Source organism: Epinephelus moara, chromosome 11 (assembly GCF_006386435.1).
Source record: "Epinephelus moara isolate mb chromosome 11, YSFRI_EMoa_1.0, whole genome shotgun sequence".
Lineage (NCBI taxonomy): Eukaryota > Metazoa > Chordata > Actinopteri > Perciformes > Serranidae > Epinephelus > Epinephelus moara.
Window position 1 is genome coordinate 23,246,239 of NC_065516.1, and position 26,947 is coordinate 23,273,185.

General features: G+C 41.3%; 2 protein-coding genes across 5 annotated transcripts in view; one reads left to right on the top strand and one right to left on the bottom strand.

Annotated features, from left to right (window-relative positions):
• Window positions 1-2,406: 2,406 nt before the first annotated feature.
• gdap1 (ganglioside induced differentiation associated protein 1) lies at window positions 2,407-9,759 on the bottom strand. 4 transcript variants are annotated; one of them, XM_050057030.1, is made up of 6 exons: window positions 9,592-9,759; window positions 8,425-8,617; window positions 6,711-6,884; window positions 6,323-6,417; window positions 3,742-3,856; window positions 2,407-3,556 (listed from the first exon to the last, which is right to left on the bottom strand). In XM_050057030.1, exons 1-6 carry the CDS (start codon window positions 9,748-9,750, stop codon window positions 3,207-3,209), a joined length of 1,086 nt encoding a protein of 361 aa, XP_049912987.1. In that variant the 5' UTR covers window positions 9,751-9,759; the 3' UTR covers window positions 2,407-3,206. The 4 variants fall into 4 exon arrangements, with proteins under 4 accessions (XP_049912987.1, XP_049912986.1, XP_049912985.1 ...); XM_050057029.1 differs by having other exon boundaries at window positions 2,408-3,559; window positions 6,711-6,881; XM_050057028.1 differs by having other exon boundaries at window positions 2,411-3,559.
• Window positions 9,760-12,373: 2,614 nt separating this feature from the next.
• The window catches only part of jph1a (junctophilin 1a), a 47,166-nt gene continuing 32,592 nt past the window's right edge, over window positions 12,374-26,947 (top strand). The window contains exons 1-3 of the mRNA XM_050057024.1: window positions 12,374-12,493; window positions 12,614-13,116; window positions 17,451-18,219. Of these exons, the coding sequence (XP_049912981.1) occupies window positions 12,738-13,116; window positions 17,451-18,219 (1,148 nt within the window). The 5' untranslated portion in view covers window positions 12,374-12,493; window positions 12,614-12,737. The remainder of the gene's footprint in view (window positions 12,494-12,613; window positions 13,117-17,450; window positions 18,220-26,947) is intronic.

The following is a 26,947-nucleotide window of genomic DNA, read 5'->3' on the forward strand; positions in this document are numbered from 1 at the left end:
AGGCAGAAAATCACTTGAAATGTAGGTCACAAAATGTGTCTCTGCAGCAGAATTCATACATTTCCACTTTATTTATGACTTTGAGCCTTATCCCTTAAAATGACACCTGTGTGATATAACCTTGTTGCTAAAATGATGTCACTTTGGTTGCCATTTGCAGGGGTATGATTTTCCAGAGCTAACACACCAGTATGAGATTATGGTCCTTTGACAGCTTGGCTCACATGTGGCTTTAACACGTGTGAGGCATTTCTTTGACAGCGACACTACCCAGCCCTCTGGACAGTGAAAACAAAGGCCAGGCTTTGTTGAAAGGTCTCGCATGCGTCTGTGTTATGTGTTGCTGAGCTCACGTGAGGAGGAGTTTAAATCAAAGCTGAGCATATGTTAAATGTCAGCATGGGCCCGGAGGTCCTGACTGAGCAAACAGATTACCGAAGATGTTGACTTACATCCAGACCCTGGGGAATGTGATTAGTCTTTGGATGTTTCCCTGTGAAATCCTGAAACGCTTAAGACCTTTACGATACATGATCGTCTGTGAAATGATGCTGAGTTGTGAAATCTTAATGCCATTCTCAGTTATACCCGATTGACAGGGAACGCTGCAGATTGTTTGGGAGTAGTTTAATTTCACACAGATGTTGAATATGATGGTCTGAAGAAGATGTAAACAAGGTTGGAAAAGCATCCATTCAGCTATTGTTACATAGAGAATAATTCAAACAATTATCCGTCAGTCATACAGTAAAACATGAGTGCACGTGTGATAACTGGGAGTTCCTACAGAGAGAAATTATGCTGGGCAGATCAGTTTGTTAAATGCTGGCAGACATAGTCACAGAAAGCAGGCTGTGGGCGTCTAGTGTACTTCTTAAAAATCTCTAACATGCAAAGATGGATGACGATAAAATAATATACAGTATGCCAAAGCACATATGAGGCAGAACATATTGTGGTTTAGTTCACATAAAGATGTCTGACCATGCTGGTGTTTTTGCACATTTGATCCCATTTACTATAAATCAAGTATGCCTTATATGAGCACTGAAGACTTACAGCACAGTATGAAAATCTACATTTGCTGTTATGTGTCAAAGCTGCTACAGTTGCATGGCACACAGGCAAAAGTCCAAAAGTTTGGACATGTAATTTCAATTTTGTCAGAGAGGGATGGTACATTCATGCGCTATTTTTTGGTCTGTATATATTTGTATTTGCACTCTATATATTTGTGGTGTTTTCTACTTACTGCAACTGCTGCGCTCACTCATGATTAAGTTCTGTCTTCTCTTATTTTATTACATGGATCATAAAAACAAACTGCACAGCTAAAAGATAATCAGGCAACTTTCATTTTTTTAAATCTTTGACATCTAATTTATTCATACCTGCTACCATAATATAGCTTGTGAATACAACGCTGTTTTGAAGCTGACTCTTGAAGGAGCTCTATACGATATTCAGAGCATGTCTGTGATTCAGAGTCTGAGCAAGGATTGTCTGCACACGGCTCTCAACATGGAGGTGGCTGAGCCGGTGGCTAGCGGCTCACGGCTAACAGTGCTAACACCACAAACAGTACTGACAGCGCTAACAGTGTTAATCTGGGTGGAAACAGGATGGGGATTGCCATGCCTCCATGACGATGCCATCCTGCCATAGTGGATCAGGACAACACATTCTCACTCCGACCTCTTCACATATCGTTTGGTCACGGACCTTCCACGTCCAGATACGATGCGAAAGGTACCCTGGGTGCGTTGGTTGTTGATGTTCTGGGACACCGTGTCAAGTTCTGCCTGTTACATGCATTGTCTTCTTTCAAGATACACTTCTGTTTTCACAGGAAATTTAACATTTACATACAGCTTTTCAAAACAACCTGAATTTTTTTTTTTTTTCCTTCAACAACATTTTGCCAACACACACGTTTCAATTTTGGATAAAAGAACAGGGTTTGGCTTTAGAATAATTCGGGACGTGAACGCCACTCTTCCAGGTAAAATTCTGTGTTTGGTGGACCCATCCAACGCCCTCCCACCCGGTCTAGTTGGACTTTCACCACCTCTACTTTTGTTTTTGTCCCTCTTCGTTTCCCCCTGATGCCACTGAGTGCCATATATCATGCAGACATTAAAGGACAGCTTTTTTCGTCAGCGTCTGACGCCGCAAGTCACTGCCCAAGCAACGGATTTCGACGACTTCGGAGTGAGAGTGGGCTCATCAGGACAGTGTGATGGCCCAAGGGCCTCTGCCAAGGCTTACATGTGTTGCGTGGAGGTTGTTAAGGAATTGGAAGCAGCTGGCCACTGTCTCCAGGTTGCTTAAAACCCGCCCCATTAGCTGGCCACTGTCTCCAGGTTGCTTAAAACCCGCCCCATTCTGGTCGTCTTTTAGACTTCTTATCCCTGGTGCCACATGATGTTATTTGTCAAATTCTTTTATTTTTGTGCATAGTACATTTTTTGCATGATTCTAGTTTACCTGGTTGTATGTTTTCCTGCCAGCATCTGTTGTTAGCTTTGTCATTTTTGCATTTGTTTAAAGTTTTCTTTTAGTTTATCCCTGACATGTGCTTACCCTACGGACTCAGAGCCAGGCCATTGCTGGCGTTCTCAGCATTAACTGCTGTATGAGCGCAGTGCAGAGTGGTGACAGTTAGCTAGCTAGTGGGATACACTGCACGTGTGGCTGGGCCATCTACCTCAACAAAGGACAGAGAAGCTCGTATTACAACACATAGAAAGGTAGAGTGACTGTTTCTCTACTCAGGACGCTATTAGTCCACCATATCTTTACATAGCAAATAGCTGTTTAACCGCTATATTTCTCTGAATGTCGTATGGAGCTCCTTTAAAAAGTTTATCTACAAAGCCACACTAGATATGGTAAATGTGATCTATAAGAAATGGCAAAAACATGTAAAACTACCAGTATGATCCTTTGGTGTGTAATGCAGCAGTCACGTACTGATGATGAATAAAAGTGCATTTTGTGCAACCAGCAACACAGAAAACAAGACAATCAAGGTTTGATTCAGTTACATATTATTAATGTCTGCTAAATGATCAAATTCCTCCCTGCACTTTAACTTCACACAATTTAAATTATGATTTAGGCGACCTTTGTCGTATTTTTGTCTGTTTTTCTACCACCCAGTCCCCAGTTCAGTCCCAAAGCAACTCCAGCCCTTGTTGGCCCCCTCAGAAGGAGACAGCCAGCCTCTTCTTCATGTAAAGAAAAGCTAGGTACGTAGCTCCTCCTAGAACGCCTATCAACAGAGTGGTGCCAAGGATAACCGGCGCGTTCTTCCTGGCCACACGGAACGCCACAGGAAGGACAGCAGAGATCAGGATGTTGTTGACATGGCCCAGGACTCTCCTAAAGGCCGGGCGCTCCACCACACGATTGTAATAAGTCTCCAGGTTCACACGGTTACCGTTGCCCCAGAAGCGGCGGGAGAGGCCGAGGAACTTGAGGCGGTGTAGGGTGACTGCCAGAGAGACATCGGCCATGCTGAAGAAATCACCACACAGCCAGGACTGACTGCCTTCTTCTGAGAGAACAAGACAAAGAGTACGTAAGAACAACAAATACCATGACTTTCAAAATGCTCAAATTCTGACTGTGTTACAGAGCACGTGTGTAAATATTATTACAGTCATAAAAATGTGATTGTGTCTTTTATTGTGTGTTTGTAAAGTGGTTGCTAAGTAACAAGCTGTTGTGGATGTGCACCTGGTGTTTCTTCCACCCTCCTCTGTAGCTCCGTCTCGACCTGGTCCATCACACTCTCCAGTTCATCCAGAAGCTTCTTCAGGTACTTCATGTTGTCATGGTCAAACAGCTTGGACTGCAGAAACATTTTAGCACATATTTACTTATGCGCATTACACATTGTGGACAGAATGCATTTTCTTTTTAGGTTTGCCGCCAAACTGCACATGGAAAGGTTGTTATGCCTCATTTTTGCCTTTTTAGGCTGATTATTTTGCCAAAACATCACGGCCATAACGCCTACAAAATGACTATACACCTGCATCCACTATTAATTGTATTAAACTCAATTTAATACATACATTTTAAATTGAATGCATTTAAATGTGTGATTTAAAACTACCTTAGGCACAAAAAAACCCACAGGATCCCACTAGAGTCTAAAGTCAAATTCTCCCCTTCTGTTCCTGAGATGTGATGTTGAATAATGGCCAGAAAAGCGTTTTATGCAGAATATTATGATGTTAGAGTGAAGATGACCTTTGACATTTTGGATATAAAATGTCATCACTTCAACATTTTATCCTTTTGGACATTTTTTTGACAGTTTTGTCATACTTAGCATAGGACTTTTAGAATTATGGCCAAAAACATGTTTTGTGAGGTCACACTGACCTTTACCTTCGACCAGCAAATTCTAATTAGCTTTTTCTCGAGTCCAATTCCCTCAAGGTCTTCTTGAGATATCATGGTCATGAGAATGAGACATGGTCACACTGACCTTGACCTTTGACCACCTAAATCTAATCAGTTCATTCAGTCCAAGTGGACATTTGTGCCGAGTTGGAAGAAATTCCCTAAAGGTGTTCTTGAGATATCACGTTCCCAAGATTGAGATGGATGCAAGATCATGGTGAGCTTGACCTTTGATCCTTGACCCCTTAAATCTAATCAGCTCATAATTGAGTCCAAGTGAACGCTTGTGCCCAAATTAAAGAAATCCCTGAAGGTGTTCTTGAGATACCGCGGTCACAAGAATTAGACAGATGAGGTCACAGTTACCTTGTCCTTTGACCACCACAATCTTATCAGATCATCGTCAAGTCAAAGTGAACATTTGTGCTAAATTTGAAGAAATTCCTTCTAGGGTTGGGTCGGTTCTCGGTAATACCAATTCGGTTCGGTACTGAGCTAGGGGGTGCGAGTGCGCATGCGCCAAGGCCTCTACTGTAGCCTGGAGTTTGTTTAATACTGACGGGGAGTCGATAATGGTGGACAATTTAGTCTCGAAGAAATCAAAGAATGCGCCAATATGGCAACACTTTGGCTTTGAGCCAGACGAAGGAGGCAACCCTTGTTTGCAGTGATTGAGTAAGCTAAACCTGCAAATTTATTTGTAAGGAATAAAAGAAACAACGCGTTACTGTCACTCTGTTGTCCTATGGTCGTTTTTTATTTTAAATGAGTCAATTGCGCCCCCAAGTGGCAAAAATCCGGTATTACCAAGCTGATGCGGTTTTTCACAAAAACCGGACTGTTTTTTGTTTTTTTTCTCATACCGACCCTAATTCCCTCAAGGTGTAATTGAGATATCACATTAACAAGAATGGGATGGACAGACAGACGGACAGATGTATGGACGGACAACCGGACAACCCAAATCATAATGCCTCTGGCTATGGCTATCACCAGCATGCAGGCATAAAAACTGCATGCAGTATCTGGGAGAAATAAGTTTAGTTTTAGCTGCACTAAGGCTTGCCGAGGCTTCCTGTATGTCACTAGCTAGCTAGTTTGCACTCTTGATTTAGCTAGCTGCTAACAATAACTGATCCCCTGTTATTCAATTTAGACCAAGTAGCCTATGTAGTTTTCGTGGCTGTGTTTTGGCGCTGTGGGGCAGAATGGGTCATGGAGTGTACAAGTGTCAAGGTCCAGTGTATATCACAAAAAAAATATGTTCAGTCTAAGTTTGGGTGAATATTGCAACAATATGTGCTTCATAGAGCTCAAGAAATAGCTCTGTACACTGTTAATCCTAATTGCAATATAGCAGATGACAATCAGACTCAAGATCTCAGTGTGAAAATACAGTTAGCCTCATGAAGTGGGATAGCCAACTCACTGATGGTGCAAACTAACTAACACACACATGACAACAACTAGCATAAACTATCATGTTCTCAACAGACATACCATAGATAATAACAAAAAAATAACAAAAACAGAAAACTACAAACTACTCAGTCAGCATGATGGGAAATGTGGGCGTCACTACAACATGTAGAAATCACCCACCTACAGCTTACAGCCCACTGATGTTAAAGGCCGCTCCTTGAAACTCACACCCTCAAATTTGCAGGCAAGACCATTTTCTTGAGTTTAGACATTGATATCTTCACAGTGGCTGAACAGATTTTCAGCACTCAAGCTCCTCCTCATGCTTGTGAGGAGCTTGTGCAATTTAAACTGTGAAAGTAACCCTTACCAACCTCTGATAAGATTAGTTTGTATCGAGAGACATATTTAAATATTTGTAAATCTTTTTTTGTAAATCAAACAGTTTTGCTTATTTCACGCTCTGCTAACTTGAATCACTTACTTTCAAGCGCCTCTGTTTGGCTATATAAGCATCTTTAAGCTCCGGGTTCTGCTCTGCCAGTTTCTTCAGCTCAGACTGTGTGTTCCCGATCTGTGCTGTCACACAAAAACACAGCATCTTGTTAGAGACAATGACTTATACCATGATTTTCCTTAGTACAAAACTTTATAAAACATGCAGACAGGAATGAAAGTCTTAGTAGATTAGTAGATCTTCTTCTTTGGTAGATCTTCATGGTACTGTTTGGGCACAGAGTGAGAGCTCTGTGGGGCTTTAATTGTAGGCCACTAAGTGATTTGACAGGGCGGACACTGCTTTGTGTGTATGCATAAATGCTTCAGGAGCAAAACTGTATAAATCTACCCAAGCTCATCCCAGTGTGTCTTACTTCGTATACATGTAGCAGCATACGCTGGTATGTGGGAGTCCACTGTGATCTCAGGGTGGAGGATGCAGCCGTGGGTGTAGGCGTCCATCTGTAGTGAGTCCAGCAGCTCTCTGTAGTGCTGCACTCTGTGGTAGTATGTGCTGCCCTCTTCAGGGATCAGCTTGGGAGTGCCTTCTGGGGACAAACAGGTCATGATAAGGAAGGAGCAATGGTGAAAAGGGTCACTTTGTTACACAGCAAGCCTGTCCATGGAGGACGATACATGAGGGTTAGGAAGAATTGTGTTTTTAAATGTTTAATTTCACAGTAGGTATTTAAACACAACATTTTTGTCATCTTCAATAGTTCAATGCTTACCAGATGTTCTCTCCTTTTAGGGCAGCTGGATGAGACTCTTAGAACAAAGCTATCATGGATCAGTGCAAAAAAATGGAAAATTAAAACAAAATGACTGAAAAATCAACACATGCACAACACAAAATGTACGACAAATTAAAGGGAGACACCCAAAGTGAATTAGGTTAACTTTTAAAACTAAGAGATATCACCATGAAACATCTGCAAGTGATCATTTATAGTGAGACAAATATTTTCTATATTACAAGTCTTTTGAAATTTTATGTTTTAATATGCCAATGTAGCATTGTCTAATTAAATATATGCTAATTTGCAGACATTTCCAGGACAGAAGACGGTGTCTTTGCCTCAGCAGCTGTTGGTTCAATACCAACCCACGGCCCTTTGCTGCATGTCGTTCCCCCTCTTTCTCCCCCTTTCACACCATAGATGTCCTATCAAATCATAATAAAAAAAAGGCAAAAAGCCCCCAAAAATACCTCTAAAAAAAGGATTCTTGTTCGTTGACATAGAAGCGTCAATGTTTTTAACAATTGAATTTTGGATATCTGTATTATCACTTCATAAATACTGTCAACAGCCATAAAAACAATCCAATTTCACCATGTTTAAAGGAATAAAATGATCTATAAATCATGCTATGAATAATATATGAACAAACTCCTCTGTAAAAACCTTCAGAATATAGATAGTTATAAAACTGGGATGTGTGGTGTACGTAGGTGTTATTGAAGTTGAGATTTTTGGCTCAGAGTATGAGAAAAAAATAATTTTGAGAAATTTCTCTTTGAAGATATGGATTGCAAAATCCCATATATTAGATAAGAAACTAGGGTAAAAAAAATACACCATTACCTTACAATAACAATATGAAATTTCCCCAGTTCATTACTTACTTTAAGACAGTTATTTTTTGTATTACCAGTTTTCTGACTTTTACATTTAAATATGCAAATGAGGCATTATCTAATTAAATGTGAAATTTTTGCAAACATTTCCAGAACAGAAATCTGAGCTAAAGTAACCATCTAAATGTGTTTTTCTGATGTTTTCTTTCCACTAGTTTAAAATAAGACATGTTATGGAAGCAAAATAGCCTAAGATCTCAAAAACTGCTATGTCATACTAAATACTATGTTCTCAGCTGGGTTGTCTCGCCTTGAAACAAAATGAAACCAAAAAAATGCACACATTAACTTCAAATCAAACAATGCAACAAAAATACTTAAAGTGTAAAATAAATGAAAACATGTATAAAACTCAGCTGATTGGAGCCCAGCTTGTACCTACCCACCCTTGCTATGGTGTATTAAACAGTTGGTGGTAGTTTGCGGCACACAGTCTTTATAAGTCTCACCATCGTTGAAGTTCTGCTCCAGGTAGTCCATGATCTGTGTTGGGTCACAGATGACGTTTTCATCGTGGACGAGGACGGGCACCTCACCAGTGGGGTTCAGATGCATGAACCAGGGCTCGTTGTGTTCACTGAGCGGTAGACTCACATTGTACTCCTTACAGCGTAAACCTTTCTCTGCCATGGCCAGGCGCACCTGGAAAACAAGTAGTGCTCACACCTGTGGAGCTATGAATAATTTCATCTGTTTTTGTCTCCAAATCAGAGACATCTGACATCATAGCTTCCTTATTCCTATACCTTTTTATCCTTGTTTAAACATTACAGTCAACTTAACCTCAACTAGCCTCGCTTAAGCCAAGACACACTTTATTTTTGAATCTGTCTACTGGATCATAGAGTCTGACGTCCTCTGGAAGGCTGTTCCAGAGACGAGGGCCAATGACACAGATGCAGCATCACCGTACTTTCACTTCAGGGGGACATTTAGTAGACCAGAGGTGAAGGATCTAAAGGATCTAGAGGGAATATATTTGACCAACATATCAGATAAATAGTCGGGAGCCAGTCAAGAGATTTAAAAACTAAAAGCCATACACTCACATCTCCTATGCATAGATGTAAGTGTGCAGAAATCTTTTCTACCAGTTTCAAAATGCTCTTTCTGTGGTCTGTTTATCTTTTAAATTTCTCTATAAAACAAAAAAAGAACCTCCTGCTGAAATCGTGTCATGTCCCAAAAACTGAATTACATGTATGAATAAGTAGCTTTAGAATCAAATTAAAAATATGTTATGGTATGGTCTTCAACAGATGAATAGTTAGTATAACCACACAGTTCATGCTACAGGAGAAGAACATCTGTGGAAGGATAATACAGATTAATGATCCTAAAAGAACCTTATTTACAGATTTGTTTTCCCTAGTTGTGAGCAGATATAACGCCACAACAGAGAATAGTTTTGCAGTAAAGTACGAGCTGAAACAGATGTGAGCAGCAGCAGTAATGACAGTGTCCACAGCTAAGATGTCTCAATACCTACTGTCCTCCTGACAAACATTACGACACCTGGCAGATATTACCTCATATCTATTGAGACCTGTGCTGATGATGAAGATGATGAGGAGGAGCTGTCCACTGATGTGTGGTGCTGAAACGTGAACACTCACCTTCTGAGAGTTGAAGGACTGAGTCCAGTGATACAGAGTCAGTTTGGATTCGCTTTTCTCTGCGACTGTGCCACATGTCTGATGTTCATCTTGTTCTGGGTCCTTCTCTATCAGAGCTGTTTGCTCTTCCTGGGATTCAGGGCTGTTTTCGGACGCCATTTTATCTGTAAGTATGTTGGGGGACAGCTGAGGTCGGCACACCATCCTACAGGCAGCACCATACTCCCCCTACTGGCTCGGAGTGGATCATCACCCGCTGATTCAGTTTCATTTAAATTCGGTTAAAAAACATACATTTATTTTGTGATACAATATACATATATTTATAATTACTTTAACTCTTTAATGTCTCCACTAATAAAAAAGCAATGGAATTTTTTTCTTTATTTTTCATTTTTATTTTGAGGCTATAACAACAAAATTCAATGTGTATTTTTGAATAGACCCCAACTTATTTTTGAATAAAGGGCCTCAACAGAACAGTTGAGATGGTCCTTCCTGGTAATGGTCAAACAGAAAAAATCAAAATTACAAATCATGTAATGCTTGTAATATATTATTATAACAACGTATATTATACCTTGTGAAAATTGAATAATAGTATTACCAGTAGTAGTATTATTTCCATGTATGTATTCTAGATATTTACCGTCACCCTACTTTAAAACATATGAGAAAAATCATGCTGGTATCTTTTTTTTTTTCATCAAATATATGATGAAATAACAATTAATATATAATTAACAACAGTGAATATGAATGATTTTTTATTTCATAAAAATTGTTTATTTATTATCTTAGCATCAGATGTTTTATTTTATTTTATTTTTATTTTTATTTTACTGCCGCGACCATAAAAGGCCAAATCAACCATTTGGCATATTCAAAAAAAAAAAAAAAAAAAAAAAAAATGATTTGACCCTTGATAGATTTTTTCTTTTTTCCCTTCTTTTTTTTATATACATATATTTGTATTCTTTATTGAACAAACATAAGTACATTAACACAGAGACCTGTCCTGCCAGGGTTACATACATATGGAGAAAAGACAAAATTAAAGAAGACAAAAAAAGAAAAAACAAAGAAAAAGTAATATGAATCCAGAATAATGTATTATCTGTTCATACGAAATTTATAATTTATAACACATAATTTTAACTGCCTTTTTATTCCTAAGGTCTCTTACTGTGGTGCCATGTTGTTGTAGGTCTTGATAGAAACATTTAGACTCCACCCACCTCTTCTTGTGAATGCGGAATCTTCCTAATACTAAGATTAACTGTACTATTTATATGTTTTACACGCCCCATTACTTTCAAAACACACAAACATGTCTTTAACCTGTAACTGAATTGTACCCCCAGTTTTTCTTCCTATATAAAGACATCCATCTAAAATATTCTCGTACACAAACAGTGATGAAACAAATGGCAGATTGTTTCTTCGTCAAATTCACAGAAGGTACTAGAATAATCAATATCAACTCTAAATCTGTCCAATGTCTTTTTTGCTGTCTCTATGACAGTGAAAAAGTTTCAGAATGTCAGAAATTGTCCCCAACTTCTCTGCCAATCAATGTCACATAGCAGAGCCCAAATGAATCTTATTAGTAGAGACAGAGTTACAGCTTGTGTGTGACTCCTGATGTAGTGTAAGTATTTGAACATTTATTTGTGGTTACATCAATTTCTCAAATGAATATGCCTCTGTCAGATGTGTCGATGATCCCTTAAAAGCTTCTTCTTGCTAATCTTACTAGTGGTTCCAGTAATAGTAATAGTAGTAGTCATACTAATTCCATACATTATGGTGGCCCTGGAGGTCAAAACACTACAGCATTTCAGAAAACATTTGGAAATGTTGTAGTGTTTTGACCCCCAGGGCCACCGTACTACATACATCATCACCAAGCAATACAAGGGCTGAAACATAACTAAGTATAAAAACTGTGATGTATAAAGACAACAGGTGGTTTACACGTGACAACACTCTCCACACGACACAGCTCAACACTTCACCTCTCACTTTAACTTTTCTCCAGCTATGCAATAAACACATTTGGACAGCAGAGGTCGCTGTTATCTATTCCTTTAATGGGTGGTCTACACAGGCTGTTGTTGGTCAACCTCAGAGCAAGAAGTGCTGATATTAAAGGTCACCAGTATCACTTAAGGCGATACTTATTTTTTTACTACATTTTATGCACATTTTAAAGAGTGAATAACGTATGTGATTCATTCACTAAATAATGTCACTGACTAATCTAATTGTTGAATTATTTAAGATTTTTTTTAATATAATTTAAGAAGTCATTTTGAGGTCACATGGGCCAAAAACACATTTTGAACTCACTCACTGTTTTTTAGCTCTCATATATAGCAGAAATAATAAGACAATATTTAAGATAAATTGAAAAATAAAAATCTTTGAGTGCAAAATCAAACAAATTTTTACAAATTATTATGATTTCTAAGACTTTAAAGAGCTGTATACAGTTTTTTAGTGCACTATATTATCATTTGACAGAATAGGTCATGGGGATTTTATTGATTAAGTGTGATCATAAACTCACCATTGATAATCACAGATAAATGTTATGATGTATGATGGGAAATTGCAATGTGGGAATTCATAGCTGTGTAAAATCCGGCGCCTCTCTCGGATGTATGGGGGGGCTGTTATAGGTAGGCCTATGGAGGTGCGTTATTTTGGGGGTGGTTTGAGGCGTCCACTGAGGGAGGGAGAGGGAGAAGAGAGTGGGAGGTCCCTGTGGCGTGACGTTGCGATTGGCCCAGTGTCTTTGCTCAGCAGGGACTCGACGCCTCTCTCTCTCCCTCTGTGATCAGTGGGTGAGAGGGGGGAGACGAGCAACACACCGCGGAGAAACCGGCGTGCGCCTCCGGTAAATGACGCCCACCATTCATACCTTTACACTTACCGTTACGCATGCCTCTTGTGTTGCACATCCGTGTCTAGAAGTACCAGTCCACTCTCCTCACCCTGCTATTTTCTCTCCCTCTAGTCATCATCATCCTGTTGGCTCATCCTTTCATCACACCTCCGGTCCTGGAGCCCCCAACCTCGGTCCTGGAGACGCCTGAGTCTGCAGCAGCGCACGATCGGCTTTATTTCCAGCCTATATCTGAATGACGGGCGGAAGGTTTGACTTCGACGACGGTGGCACTTACTGCGGGGGGTGGGAGGATGGCAAAGCCCACGGACACGGCATCTGCACCGGACCCAAGGGCCAGGGCGAGTACGCCGGGTCCTGGTCGCACGGCTTTGAGATAGTAGGGGTGTACACCTGGCCCAGCGGGAATACCTACAAGGGGTACTGGTCCCAGGGGAAGCGGCACGGGCTCGGGGTGGAGAATAAAGGAAAGTGGATATACCGCGGGGAGTGGAGTCACGGTTTTAAGGGTCGGTACGGTATCCGGCAGAGCCACAACACACCTGCCAGATACGACGGCACCTGGAGCAACGGGCTGCAGGATGGATATGGGATCGAAACCTACGGCGATGGCGGTAAGAAACCCTGTCTTATAAATATGGCCCAGTGTTTGTTTAACGTGTGTGTCGCTTTAACGCTGTGGCTGATGATGTGTTATGAACCCTGTGTGTGTGTGAGGATGCTCAAACTGAGGGAGGCTAATGGAAATACATCAGTGCATGAATCTCCATCTGATATGATCTGAGTTGAATCTGGTATTGCGCACTGCGCACCGTGGTCAAGCGCATCATCACTTACTCCCCCTAAAAAAACTATGACTTACCAGTCTTGTCATGTTAACTTGCAGGATGCAGTTTGAGATATGGGTTCTTTTCCAACGCACATCTCATTTGGCAACTACCGGTTGCTCCTCATATGACAGTGGGAGGAGAGTGACTCCTGTTGCCAGCTCGGTGGCACCAGAAGGAGTTTGGAAATCAGAGCAAATCAGTGTGTTTGGAGCCAATTATAGCCAGACTATCACCTACTCCTCTATCATTTTCACATTAAACTGCAATAACACACCTCTGCAAGTCTTTTGCATAAATGCCAGCATCTCCAAATGAAAAGAACTTTGAGAAAGTGCTACTTTTATTGGCAGCAAAGCCATTCTGCAAGTGTCAAGACACTGATACTTGTTTAAAAACTAGTGCAAATGTTTTTACACATTGGATGCATTTTCTAATTTCTGTGAAACTTCAAAAATGGAAGATAAAACACTTACAAATATACAGATATCATCCATGCATTCAGCCATGTGATACACAGAACACACTCTTCGACACGAGAGTGAGAGGTCAGTGCTGGCCCCTCTCAGAGCTTTGATCTCACTAATCACTGGTGTGTTCACAGATTGTCTCGAGACCTGTGTGATCAGGGAGGAAACATCCTGATAAGCCCGCAAACACAAGTGCTCGCAAGCAATATTACAGACGGTCCTCTCTGATTATAAAACATCCAAGTCTTTGGGCGATTTGTGAGCATCATCTCCGCTAACGGAGGCCTTATGGTGCAGAGTAAATGCCTCACATATGATGGTTACAGAGGGCCGGGCTTGGGAAATCAGCTGATCCTAGAGGATCTACAGAACATCTGGCTGTCTGACCCTGCAACATCCTGATAACTTGATCTGCAGGGTCACCGATTTGAACTGCAGCGCAGAGCCAGCCTGTTAATCTCACACTGTTTATCCATCTAAATTCCTGCCCGGGCTAGTATATCATTTTTTTTGTAAGATTCTGACCATTATGCCTTATTTAATTGTACTGGTCAATGAGATTCAAGTGCTGGCTTAACAAGCCTTTCTTATTATAAGTATCAGAATTGTAATATGATCCTCTGAAGAAGCTACAGTAGGACAGCACATGCTCATTGGGCTCAGCAGCACCAAATGGGATTAATGAAGTATTCCTCTCATTATGTGACTCATAGCAATTCCCTGTCGTCAGAGACAAACGGATGGTGGTGGATGTGCCTACTGTCGGTGGGGGAGTTATTGGCCGCCCTGAAAATAGGCTCCTCGCTGAGTGATTCACATTCATCCCAAGTGATCCTCAGTATCAGTACCTTAATCAAATCTCTGTGATTGAGTTAGTTATGCTCACAGTCCCAGATCTGAGGGGAAGGAGAGAAAACATTTCATTAGCTGACATACTCCGCACCCCTACAGCAAGGCTCCTCCGTGCTCCCACATGCAACGCTGTTTCAAGGATTTAGTGCTGATATAGAAAATATCTGGCCAACAGAATGCAGAGATAAACCTTCTTGTGACTGTCACCACAAGCACCAAAATAAATCCAAACTCAATGTAACTGCGACGGTACATTTTACCCTGGTATGACTTAAAAGCATTCCTCAAAATAGGTTAAGCTGTTCAGATATACACACATCTTCAAATAATCTGCTGTTATCATCAGTGTGGGTGCAAAAACGCCCCCCCTTAAGGACTCCGTCATCTGCAGGAGCACTTTAAAATGTTTCCTCAGTTTGTGGAAATCCCACACTGCAGACATTTTCTAAGCTCGTACACTGTTTCAATTGATTTAGATAAAAGACAGCCACTTTTTGGAAGCGGGCCCGGTGAGACAAACAGACTGTACACACAGGCAAACACACACACAAGCAGCTTGGGACCACTTTTGATCGTGCTTTATCATACCAGCCGATGCTAGCTGTCTCTTCTTGGAATTGATGGGTAACGGAGAGAGTTACTCACAGAGTGAAGCCTAATTTAATTTGCCCAAATAGTGCTATTAAACGTAAAGTCGCACCATTCTGAGCAACTCTTGTCACCTTACATCTTTCTTACCTCTTTACCTGATAAATACAAGACATTATTTTAGTTTAGAGACAGTAAAAGAGTGTACTAGCTAAGAATAAAACACTAAATTACGATAGAAGTGCCATGCCATTTTTGCTCTGATATTCCTTTTTTAAATATCTGGCGAGAAAACACTTCTTGTCTTGTATATTTATATATTTTGCCAGATATTTAATACTCTATTGTTCTAAAACTGGGCCCAGTGAGTGACCCTGACCCAGGGAACCCACTGGTTACTCTGGTTGTTACTGGTTTTGAACATTAGATTGTGGTTACTGTAATTTGAAGCATTCCCTGGCACAAGAATTTCCTTCAGGATAGATAAAGTTCTATTGAATTGAATTGGATTGAATTTTTTAATACTGTGCAGGGTCCCCACGGCCATGGAATGCCACAGTCATGGGTGCAGATCCCGGGGGGGATGGGGGGGGGCATGTCCCCCCCAAATTCTGAAAAACACAAATTGTCCCCCCCAATTCTAAATAGCTTAAATGATTGAAATTGAACAAATGTATACAGTAGTCCTGTATACTGGGAGAAAGGGAAGATGATGAGGAGAAATGGGAATCCGTGAGAGGCGAGAAATGAGAACGTGAGTGGACATAACATGCCTGAGACCCTGAAACTAGAAGTAGCATTAACTAACAGCGAAGCAGTGAAAAGGAGGGTGATGGCTGGTTCCATGTACTACTGGCTGTTTAAGAGAAATAAACAGTAAAGGTAAGCATATGATTCTCTTTGTAGTGCTTTTTGAATGACTTGGTGATGGTGATGAGCCTCTATGAAATCGTGAAATATGCTGGCAATCTCAAGCGCTCTGTGGGCATGATCTGCACGCGTGCAATTAAAAAAAAATCACAACTGACTGTGTCCCCCCCAAACTTGTCATCAGATCTGCACCCATGGCCACAGTCTAATTTTCCAGGCCTGGAAAAGTAATGGAATTAGTAAAATCCTTGAAAGTTTCAGAAAAGTCATCGAATTTGTTGTGTTTAATGAAATCAATTGTTCCAGTAATCTTCCATTAATAACCTTCCATGTAATGTACTGTAACAGTAATTTATTGTCTGTAGCTCTTCATAAAATCTATGTTTCTGTGGATGATGTTGTGTTTACAATCACGTCCGTTTCCTCTTTTTCTCCCCACACTCCACCTTCCTGTCGGTGTATGCCACCTAGCTGATATTATGTTTGAAAAGAGTTTGAATCTGATGTGCTACAAAAATGTTGCAACAGTGTGATTCAACATGTAGGCTCATGAATCCCAAAGTTTCTATACCTATGTCCCACTAATCCTTTTAATTGTGCTGCATTTGTGATGTGGAACAATTGACAGGGTGACATGGGCAGCCTAGGGTGTCATTCAGAGCGCCAGTGCGCACTTTGGTTACCTTTTAACTGCTCTGAAAGTAGACCATGGTAGTTCGAAGGTACAGAGCATTCTTTTTCCCCAAGAGAAATGACCAGTGTGCCAACCAAACTCTCGGCTGTCACTTCCCCACTTTGGGGGCTCTGCAATACAATATAATTACCATTTGGAGAAAAGTGCACTGTGCAGTTCTGTTCGTATTATACATTATGAAAGGTCATGGAAATTTTATTGTAGGTCCTTGAAAAGTCATGAAAAGTTTTGAAATTTTGTAGAAACACTGACTGTGTGACAGTGTTTCATCCTATTTAGTAGCAGTTCCCAACACTGGGGTTAGAAACCATCCAGTGGGTCACAGGATGAACCTGAGGGGCCTCAGGATGACTGACAGAAAAGAAGACAAAACAAACATCTGCTGCACAAAATAATGTATTTTCCTCTGAGCTAAATGCTTTTAATGAAGAACCAGATAGTTTGACCTCTAAAAGTATTAACACAAAACAGTTTGAGAAAGAAAACTCACTCTTCGGTGGCACTAGTCACAACTTATACACATGTGCAACATGTGATGAGAAGTCACATGCACACAATGCCTCATTCAAAGAGGCCTTGAGGTGAAAAGGTTGGTGTAAACAGTTGTTGTGACTAATCTCATTCACTCCTGTCTGCTGGTTCCTCAGGTACCTATCAAGGCCAGTGGATGGGTGGGATGCGACATGGCTACGGCGTGCGTCAGAGTGTTCCCTATGGCATGGCCACCGTTATCCGCTCTCCTCTCCGCACGTCTCTGGCCTCCCTGCGCTCTGAGCAGAGCAACGGCACAGTGCTCCAGGACCTCTCCTCCCCTGCAGACACACCAACAGGCAGTCGCGGCGGCTTCGTCCTTAACTTCCACTCAGACAGCGAGGTCGTCACCGGCAAGAAGAAGGGCCTGTTCCGCCGAGGTTCACTCTTCGGCAGCCTCCGGCAGTTGCGCAAGTCTGACTCTCGGACCTCTATCTCCAGCAAGCGCAGCTCCGCACGCAGTGATGCTGCCATGAGCCGCATCAGCTCCAGTGATGCCAACTCTACCATATCCATCGGAGATGGCGAGCTGCCGGATGAGGACCTACCTCTAGAGGACCATGTGGATGCCACCACGACCGAGACGTACATGGGCGAGTGGAAGAACGACAAGCGCAATGGATTTGGTGTTTCAGAGAGATCCAACGGGATGAAGTATGAGGGAGAGTGGCTTAACAACAAGCGCCATGGTTACGGGTGCACAGTTTTCCCAGATGGCACCAAAGAAGAAGGGAAGTACAAAAATAACGTGCTGGTGCGTGGAATAAGGAAGCAGTTGATTCCTCTTAAGAACCCCAAAACCAAAGAGAAGGTGGATCGGGCCGTGGAGGCGGCACAGAGGGCTGCAGCCATCGCCAGGAGTAAAGTGGAAATAGCAGCTTCCAGGTAATGTGTTCATTCATGCTTCATGTGTATGTGCATGTGGGTGTTTACTGTGTAAACACAAGAGAGACGGGGTAAACATCCTCAGGAGTCTATTGTCGCCATTGAAAACTCAGAGCAGTGGCCTGTTTGAGAGATATCTCCGGGTCTGATTGAAGGCCCCCGTCTTGTGTAAGTGGAGTCCCATGACAACAGCCCCGACCTTTATACATCATCAACAGTCAAGGCTTTTGTGTAGCCGGTGTGATCATCCCTGGAAAAGGTTCTGTTTCTATTCTCTGCCCATATCTTTCATTCCCAGGCTGAGGGGTCAGGCATCTTGTGTGTGTGAGAGAGAGATTTGTGTGCCTGCGAGTTTATGCGTGTGAGCAGTATAGCCATACCTGCGCCCGCGCCAAGTGCGTCTCGTGTGCCCAATAACGATACCTGCTCCTCCTGCCAAGTATTGCTCTGATGTGGCATCTGCTCTTTAACAGGTGGATGAGATGTGACCTTTTCATTTAAAGCCTCCCTCCTACTGGGACACAGTTCAGTGTACGCAGCATCGCTTTGACATCCTCTGGTTTCGTAGCATCAGGGAATCATTAGACTGAAGACAGCGAGGATGTGTACAAGCTGTGAAAAGGTCTCTGTGCAATCACGCCTGTTTTGATTTTTTTTTTCCATTGTCTCCGGAGGTGCACAGGAATTTGCATGCATGAAAACATATTAGCATTTTTAATACGCGAAAACAAAGACCAAGTTCATTGTATTTCTGTCTCATGCACACACTCAACACAAAGAAAACACACTCATACTCACACACAAATAATAATTCTGTCAATGAATCAAATAATTTAAAGAAACAATTAACTATAATTCAACTTTAATCGATTTTTCTGTTCAGTTAGTCTTTGAAGAATAAGACTATACTGTACAATACACCTTATTTATTTCCTTGGATAGTGAAGGCATTACCTACCCTCCTCAGCCTCTGATTGGCTAGTACTAGTTGCCTTCTTCGATTGGGCAAGAGGAGTGATACTGGTTAGGGTTATGGTGAGAATGTGAGGGTAAGCCAACCAGAGGAAGAATGGACCAGGTCATGCCTTAGCCATCCTAGGAAAAAGACTCATGTAGAGTACTTGGGCACAGCAGGGCCATATGCTAATACTAGCATGCTAACATGCTCATAGTGACAATGCTAACATGCAGATGTTTAGCTGGTAACATATTTTCCATGTTCACCATTTTAGTTTAGCTTGTCAACATGCTAACATTTGCTTATTAGCAGTAAAATACTAGTGGACAAATTCGAATTTGACCTGATGACGGCACGAGATGAACTATTAAGGGATCACCAGAGTTATTACCATTCATCCCGCTGTGAACATGAACATATGCTCCAAATTTCATGGCAATCCGATCACTAGCTGTTGAGGCATTTTACTCAAAATTAGAAATGTCTTCATCATGGTGGCGCTAGAGGAATTGTCAGGGGCACAGCAAAGCTATTTTGATTCATCCTCTGGGAACCATGAATGTTTGCACAAAACTTTGACCTGCTGGGTGGCGCTACAATAAGAGTCAAGGGATCAACAGAGTCTTTAGGATTCATTCTCTGGGCCAGGCTTGTGCCAATTGGCGATCGGATCGTATATTGACGACACTGATATTAAGGCAATTTTAACTAACTTAATATCAGAACTAAGATGTTCTAAAATAATCTCTACAATCTGCACCCGACTCTGCATTTAAAGATGTTTCAGGTGAAGCAGCATGTCTTCCCACTGAGCCCAATTTGCCGTCTCTTTTCCATGGATGTGACACTCCGCATCTCAGTTCTCCACATGTCTGCTCAAGAGTTGTTAACCTTACAGATATGATTCAGATTGGGACATTAAAGATAAGGAAATAATGTAAAGTGGAACATGATGCTGTAATATTGTTGCACCAACAGTTTTAAAAGGATGCTGTTGTATGATTAGAGGAGACATTACTATTATATTTTTTTACATGTTTAAATATTTCACGAAAAATGAAAACAAAATATAAATCTCCTGCTCTGCGTTCTGGTAATGAATATTTTTGCTTTTTTTTTTGGCATTTCATAGATTAAATGATGAATTGTAAAAATAATTGCCGGACTAATTGATAAAAAAATAATGGTTAGTTGCAGCCCTATTACAGGCCAGTAGCCATCGCCAAATTTGAGCAGTGCCAGGTGTGACACACACAAAAAGCTTGCTAATAAATATCACAAATTATGATGTCATTGGTACCTTTTCCATTTTCTTTTTTTTTTTCAATTCTCTTTTTATTAGGATTTTACATGGTTCACGTGTTCATTGACATAACATTTCACCATTCTCATCCATTCATCCGTAAATTACAGTTGAATCTCCACAGTATGTCCAAGACTGTATAAATAATATAAAGATGAATGATTGGTCCTTCCACCATATTATAAGGCAATCTGTTAATACAGTATAAGAACTAAACTTCGTAGAACAGGAACGCTGGGGTGCACCTTTTCCATTTTCATACATTCCCTGCCTGTCTCCCGACTCACTGCTCACCAGGCAGCATCTCTCATGTGGGGCAGTTTGTATTTTTCATGGCCCAATTTTGAAATATAGGCTGGTTAAACACAGCAATAATCACTGTGTCCTCCACACATGCTACTTTGCTATTGGTTAAGGCTGCGAGTTCACCAAAGTTAAACTCCACACAATGTTAAGATGCAATTTTGCCACCAGACGCAAATGTTTTACTCAGTACTTTTCTTGCATTGAACGGGCATGAACGGCAGCCAGATATTCACCAATGTTAATTGTTTCTTCGATCTTGAGTGGCCACATTTAGAAGATATGAACATAGAAACAATTGAGCAACCTTACTCTGGGTACCATAAATATCAGTACGAAAGTAGTTGATGAGATATTTTAGTCATGGCCAAAGTGGTGGATGGACCACCAAACTGACGCTCCCGTCTTTTGAGCTACGTCACAAGCGTGGCTACAAAAATATACGTATATATGTAGCCTGTTTTGAAGGGTTTTTTTGTCTGCTGTTCAGACATTTTTTAGACTGAATTATCATCATTTATATATTGATAGAATAAAATACACACCCTCAATATTATGAGGACAGTGAACCAATAAGAGTACTTCGACTCAGAGCTGAACCCAGCCATTCAGCGATGCAGTAATAGCAGACTCTATGAATAGCAGGCTTTATTAAAATATCCAGACCTTCTTTTAAAATATAATGATTCCTCTCACGAGCGGGGAGAGGAAATGCTTTATTCTGCAGATTCCAAGGATATAAACTAAAGATTACATAAGGTGGATTTAACATGCTTAATATTAAAACTCCTGCATACTCCACAGATAAGACCTGTGATATCATGAGTCTGTGTCTGTTACAGTGAAGGCCGGTGAGGCTGCAACAAACCCACTGGGAAAAGAGAAAAATGGATAATGTGCTGAAAGAGAGCCTTCAGATCTCCTCTTTGGCAGGAAACAGTTTACGGCGGAAGGATACACATGACCTGATGCATAGCGCTAAAGCAGCAACAGTAAAAGCATTCAAGCTGATGCAAAGTGTTTATGGCAGCGAACAAGGTCCCCTGTACTGTAGTAAGTGATCAAATTACTGCCTGGTACGTGCCGCTCCATCATGTGCTGCTGGAAATCTGAAAACAAGCCCTTCCGTTCCCCTGACTGAAATCTTTTTAAGACTGTATTTGTGTTATAAACAGCCAGAATGGCAGACTGTGACGGCTGTGTGTAAGCACGTTATGTAAGTCTCATTATACAGTGCATGGCAAAAAAGATGCACTCGTATCGATCCAGTTCTAGTCACGTGACTCTCTGTCTTTGAATGTGGAGCGTACCCGGTGGATCCACGGGGAGGGGGGGGAGATGAGGGGAGGGAGCCGGTGGGAGAGACAGAAAGAGGAGAAATGGATTGAAGTGAGCGAGGCCAGGGGATAAATGGTGATTGGATAAGATGGGGGATGCAGCGACTCTGCTGAGGAGGAGGTTTCTGAGGAGGCCGGAGTGGGCAGAAATGAACAGAAAGCAGAATTTAAAAAGGGCACAGAGGGGGCACACCCACCCCTCCCCCTCCCCCTCCCTCCCCTGTGTATTACTGTACAGAAGAGCCATCCCATCAGCCTCTGGAGTGGAGCTGATGACCTCATGCTTGTGATTAACCAATCAATAGAGAGCTAGTGCCATGAGGTGGAGTGGAGTTCTGTGACTGTGACCCCCGTTCACTGCTGTCGGCCTTATCTATGTAAAATGGACTTCTACACACACACACACACACACACACACATTCAGTGTGCACTTGTGTGTGTGTAAGAAAGCTGTGAACTGCGATAAGTGACTGTGCCATTGAACAGTTCACGGTGTCATGATGCTTCTCCCACAAAGCCTTTCTGTTACAGATCAGCAGTTTAGGTATCCTGGGTGGCCCGGTGGTGGTGTGTCAGTATATCCACTGTGTAATCCACTGTAATGGCTTTTGTTACACCTAAACTCGCTGTGTTATCTCACAACAGCAGAAGCGTGTTTGTGTGTGTGTGTGTGTGCGGTGTTAAAATGACCGCACAAAGTTAGTTTAAATGTCTGCATAGCTTATTCCGAGGTGAAGTTGATTAAGCACGCCGCCTCTACAACGCAAAGAATGATAAAAATGCTAAAACAAACACAGTGTAAGCCGGTCCGTGCGCCCAGGCCAAGGGTGTGTGTCCATTTGATAGCAGTGTTTGCTCTGCAGGCTCTAGTGAAAGGTTAACCAACACCTAATATGCCGGTCCTCTGCAGCAGGAAAGATATTTATATGGTGCTTATTTTTTCTTCACAGCAATCAGCAAAAAGTTGAGACTAATGATATTCAGGAGTGTTTAGTGTTTGCCATCATCACTTTTTTGCCTCTGCCAGCAAGGCTGTTTTTGGCCCTGTTTAGCTTGTCCTTATGCCACACACACATATATGAATAGATTTACTTTGAATTTGCAAACAGGACAGAGAGGGAGTTGGTTAAGAAATGGGATGGATTTTGGTGGATAACTGGTTGTAGGTTGATAGATGTGCAGGAGACGTACTTAAAACTGAAGAAGCTTAGTGTCTTCAGGCTCGAGCTGCATCGATCAGTTGATTAATTGATTAGTCAATGGGGGAAAAAATGAATCACCAGCTAGTTTGATAATCAGTTAATCATTTCAGTCACTTTTCAAGCAAACATGTTGAACATTCGGTGGTTCTAGTTTCTTAAATGTCAGAATTTGCTGCTTTTTTTTCATTTATGATAATAGATTATGTATGATGTGGTAAAGGTATGATAGTCTTTGGGTTCTGGACGTTTAATTGGACAAAAGAGGGAATTGGAATTTCACTTTGGGCTCTGGGAAATTTTAAAAAGCATTTTTCACTTTTTTGGCATTTCATAGACTAAATGATTAATTGATTAATTGTGAAAATAATCTGCAGATTAATTGATATTGGAAATAATCGTTAGTTGCAGTCCTAATACAGGCCAGTAGCCATCGCCAAATTTGAGCAGTGTAAGGTGTGATGTACACGGAAAGCTTGTTGTTTGATTAGACAAGACAATACTATGACAGATTTTTTTTTAATGTTTAAATATTTGAAATAAAATGAAAACAAAATATAAATCCCCTGGCAATTTGATCGCCAAAAGACGATTGGAAATTGCTCTTTGCTCCGAGATTTTTTTATTTTTATTTTTTACTTTTTTTTTTTGGCATTTCATAAACTAAACTATTAATCGATTGATCGTGAAAATAATCCGCAGATTAATTGATATTGAAAATAATCAATAGTTGTTGCCCTAATACAGGCCAGTAGCCATCGCCAAATTTGAGCAGTACCAGGTGAGACGCTCACAGAAAGCTTGCTAATAAATATCACGAATCATGATGTCATTGGTCCCTTTTCCATTTTCCTACCTTCAGTGCCTGTCTGCCGATTCACTACGAGCCAGGCAGCATTTATAATGTGGGCCAGTCTGTGTTTATCATGGCTAATTTTGGCTGGTTAAACACAACAAAGTTCACAGAAGTTAAACTCCACTTGATGTTAAGATTGAATGAAAGTGAACAGCGGCCAAATATTCACCAATATTAAGTGCGCATGTTTGACCATGTTCTCATACATAATTGGATGTTGAGTGAAACTAATATAGCTAATTATATTTTGCGAAATTAGAACTGTTTGCTATATATGAGGAAAATTAACTGTCATGATAACCATCATTGTGAAATCACTGTGGCAGAGTTAATTATATGATTTTGAGTCCTTGAAATATGTTTCAGTACAGAAGTACAGAAAATTTTGAATGACAGAAAAAAAAATTCTCAAGCAGAATAATTTATTAATGTCTGTCTGACCCAACATAGGAAGCCAGCAACTGCACATGTTAGTAGTAAAACATTAAGTGCACATGTGCGGGTGTATCCATGTCGTCTGTCTCTCTCTCACACACACCTCCAATCACTCACAGGCACACAGACTATCTATATGCTTTCACCTAATCAGAACTCACCTCTCTCCATACAGGAACACCTCACACACACACACACACGCACAAGACAAACACATACAGTGCGAGTGCATGCCATGCGGTGTGCGCTACTCTGCTAGTGTGTCAGCAGTGAGTACTGACTAAATAAGGCAAGGCATCAGTTGGCTTATCAGCACCAGCCAGGAATATATACCCGTCCCACCACTGATATAGCATCCCGCCATCTCACTCACACTATCATCTCTCCTAAATGTCTGTTTGTGTGTGTGTGTGTGTGTGTGTGTGTGTGTGTGTGTGTGTGTGGTGCGTTTGTATCCAGGGGTGTTTGTTTATCACCTGCTGTGTGATGACCTCAGTCACTCACCACCTGCCCTTTTTGGAGAGAGTTATAGATCAGCCTGTGTTTCAACATGCGAACAAAATAATCCCAACCCACAGTACATCATGTAAGATTCCATCCTGGCTGTCCTCGACGGGGATGACTTCTTCTTGCTCCAAATAGGGGCAGAGGTGCAGTTGAGTTAAATGTTTCTGTGTCTGTGCATGTGTGTGTATGACATCCGTGCCGGTGCCACCTCTTGTTATGAAGTGGCGCCACACACCTTTCAAAAGTATGTCAAGTTTGTCCCTTTTATGAAGTGACAAAATGTACAGTAGCAATAAGGCACGAAGCGTACAGTAATTGTAACTGTGGGTCGGCCGTCTGAATCACGAGTCAGAGTAAAGCAAGCCACATCATACAGTATATTTATCCCTGGACTTGTCTCATATTTATGGCGATGTGATGGTGTGAGGTAACACAACAGTTATTGCTGACAGAATCAAATGGTCACGCACCAATACGCACACACACACACACACACACAAGAAATAGCCGGCCTCAGATTATCTGTATCAGTACCTTTAATGACCGGCGTCACTGCCAGCTTGTACATACGAAAGAGCTATAAATAATGTAGCTGATGCAATAGCAATGCACCGCGACTTAGTCAAGCATTTTTCAAACGACCCACAGTGAAATCAAATTACAGAGTGTAATGTAATCTTATTCTTAACTTATCATTTAGGAAAGTTAGAGTTAGCAGTTTGAAAGATGTCAGTGGATGGAGCCATGGACGCAGTTTAAAGGGTGGCTTTGGCATTTTTCAACCTGGACCCTATTTTCTCATGTTGTTGTGTGTGAGTGACTAATGGGAACGGCAGTTTTTGAAATTGGTTCAGTATTGAGCGAGAGCGCTGCAGCTGACAGCGGGGAAACTGGCTGCAATGTAACCACCTGGGGCAATTGCGCAATGTCAATTTACGTCTACTAAAAGTGTTTGTTTTTGCCACTGACAGGCTCAGATTATTATTCTAAGTGTCTAACAACATCATAGAAAAGATCCTTTTTTGTTAAAGAGTGAGATTCTTTTTTGTTTAAGTAGAAACAGCCCCGACATCTCCAACCACCAGACTCCATTCAAAAAACAGTAATTTTATCATCCTAAAACTAGTCTCGCCACCAGACAATCAGAGATCTCCACCTTCTGATAGTCTGGGGACACTCCTTTCTAAAATGTGTTTAACACACCGGCGAAAACGGCCGGCAACAAAGCAACACCTCTTGCATTTTTGAAAAGGACACGCCCTCCCGGAAATGTGCGCTCCCCCTTTTCTCGTCTGCAAGGACACAAACACACAGAGAGCTTGAAAATGGATGCCGAGAGATTAAACTCCGTTTTATCAAACGTGTGCTCAGTCCACAAGGTTGTGGAAATGAAGGACTTACAGTGACTTGAGTCATTTTGTACCGCTACACGTGTTTTTAGTGGGACTATGTTTACGAGCACAAGAGTTCAGCGAGCCACCGAAGGACCGCCCTGCAGATTTACTATTGGTTCTGCAACGTAGGGAGTTTTTTTAAACTCTGAAATTGTATCCGCCCATCTAAACACAAAATCAGGGAGAAAGACATCAGTCTTTAGGTAAGCAAAGCGTCTAAAGACTGACTTGTGAGTCTATCCTAAAACACACTTCATTCAAAGATGACAGAAACAAAATTTTACTCACAAAAATTGTCTTGGTTTGTCTTTCCACTGTCCAACAATCACCAACTCTGCTTTGGTTGAAATTAACCCTTTATTCACCCAGTTAGATGTGAAAATATGCTGGCTCCATACAGGCTAAAATTATTTGAATGGAGTCTGGTGTGTTTGAT

Excerpts from the sequence above, each read along its gene's own strand:
- gdap1 (XM_050057028.1), bottom strand. The coding sequence starts at position 9,750 with ATGGCGTCCGAAAACAGCCCTGAATCCCAGGAAGAGCAAACAGCTCTG. Across the intron at positions 6,885-8,424 it reads GGAGCAGAACTTCAACGATG|AAGGCACTCCCAAGCTGATC; the intron begins GTGAGACTTATA and ends GTTTGTCCCCAG. Across the intron at positions 3,560-3,741 it reads GAGGGTGGAAGAAACACCAG|AAGAAGGCAGTCAGTCCTGG; the intron begins GTGCACATCCAC and ends TTGTTCTCTCAG.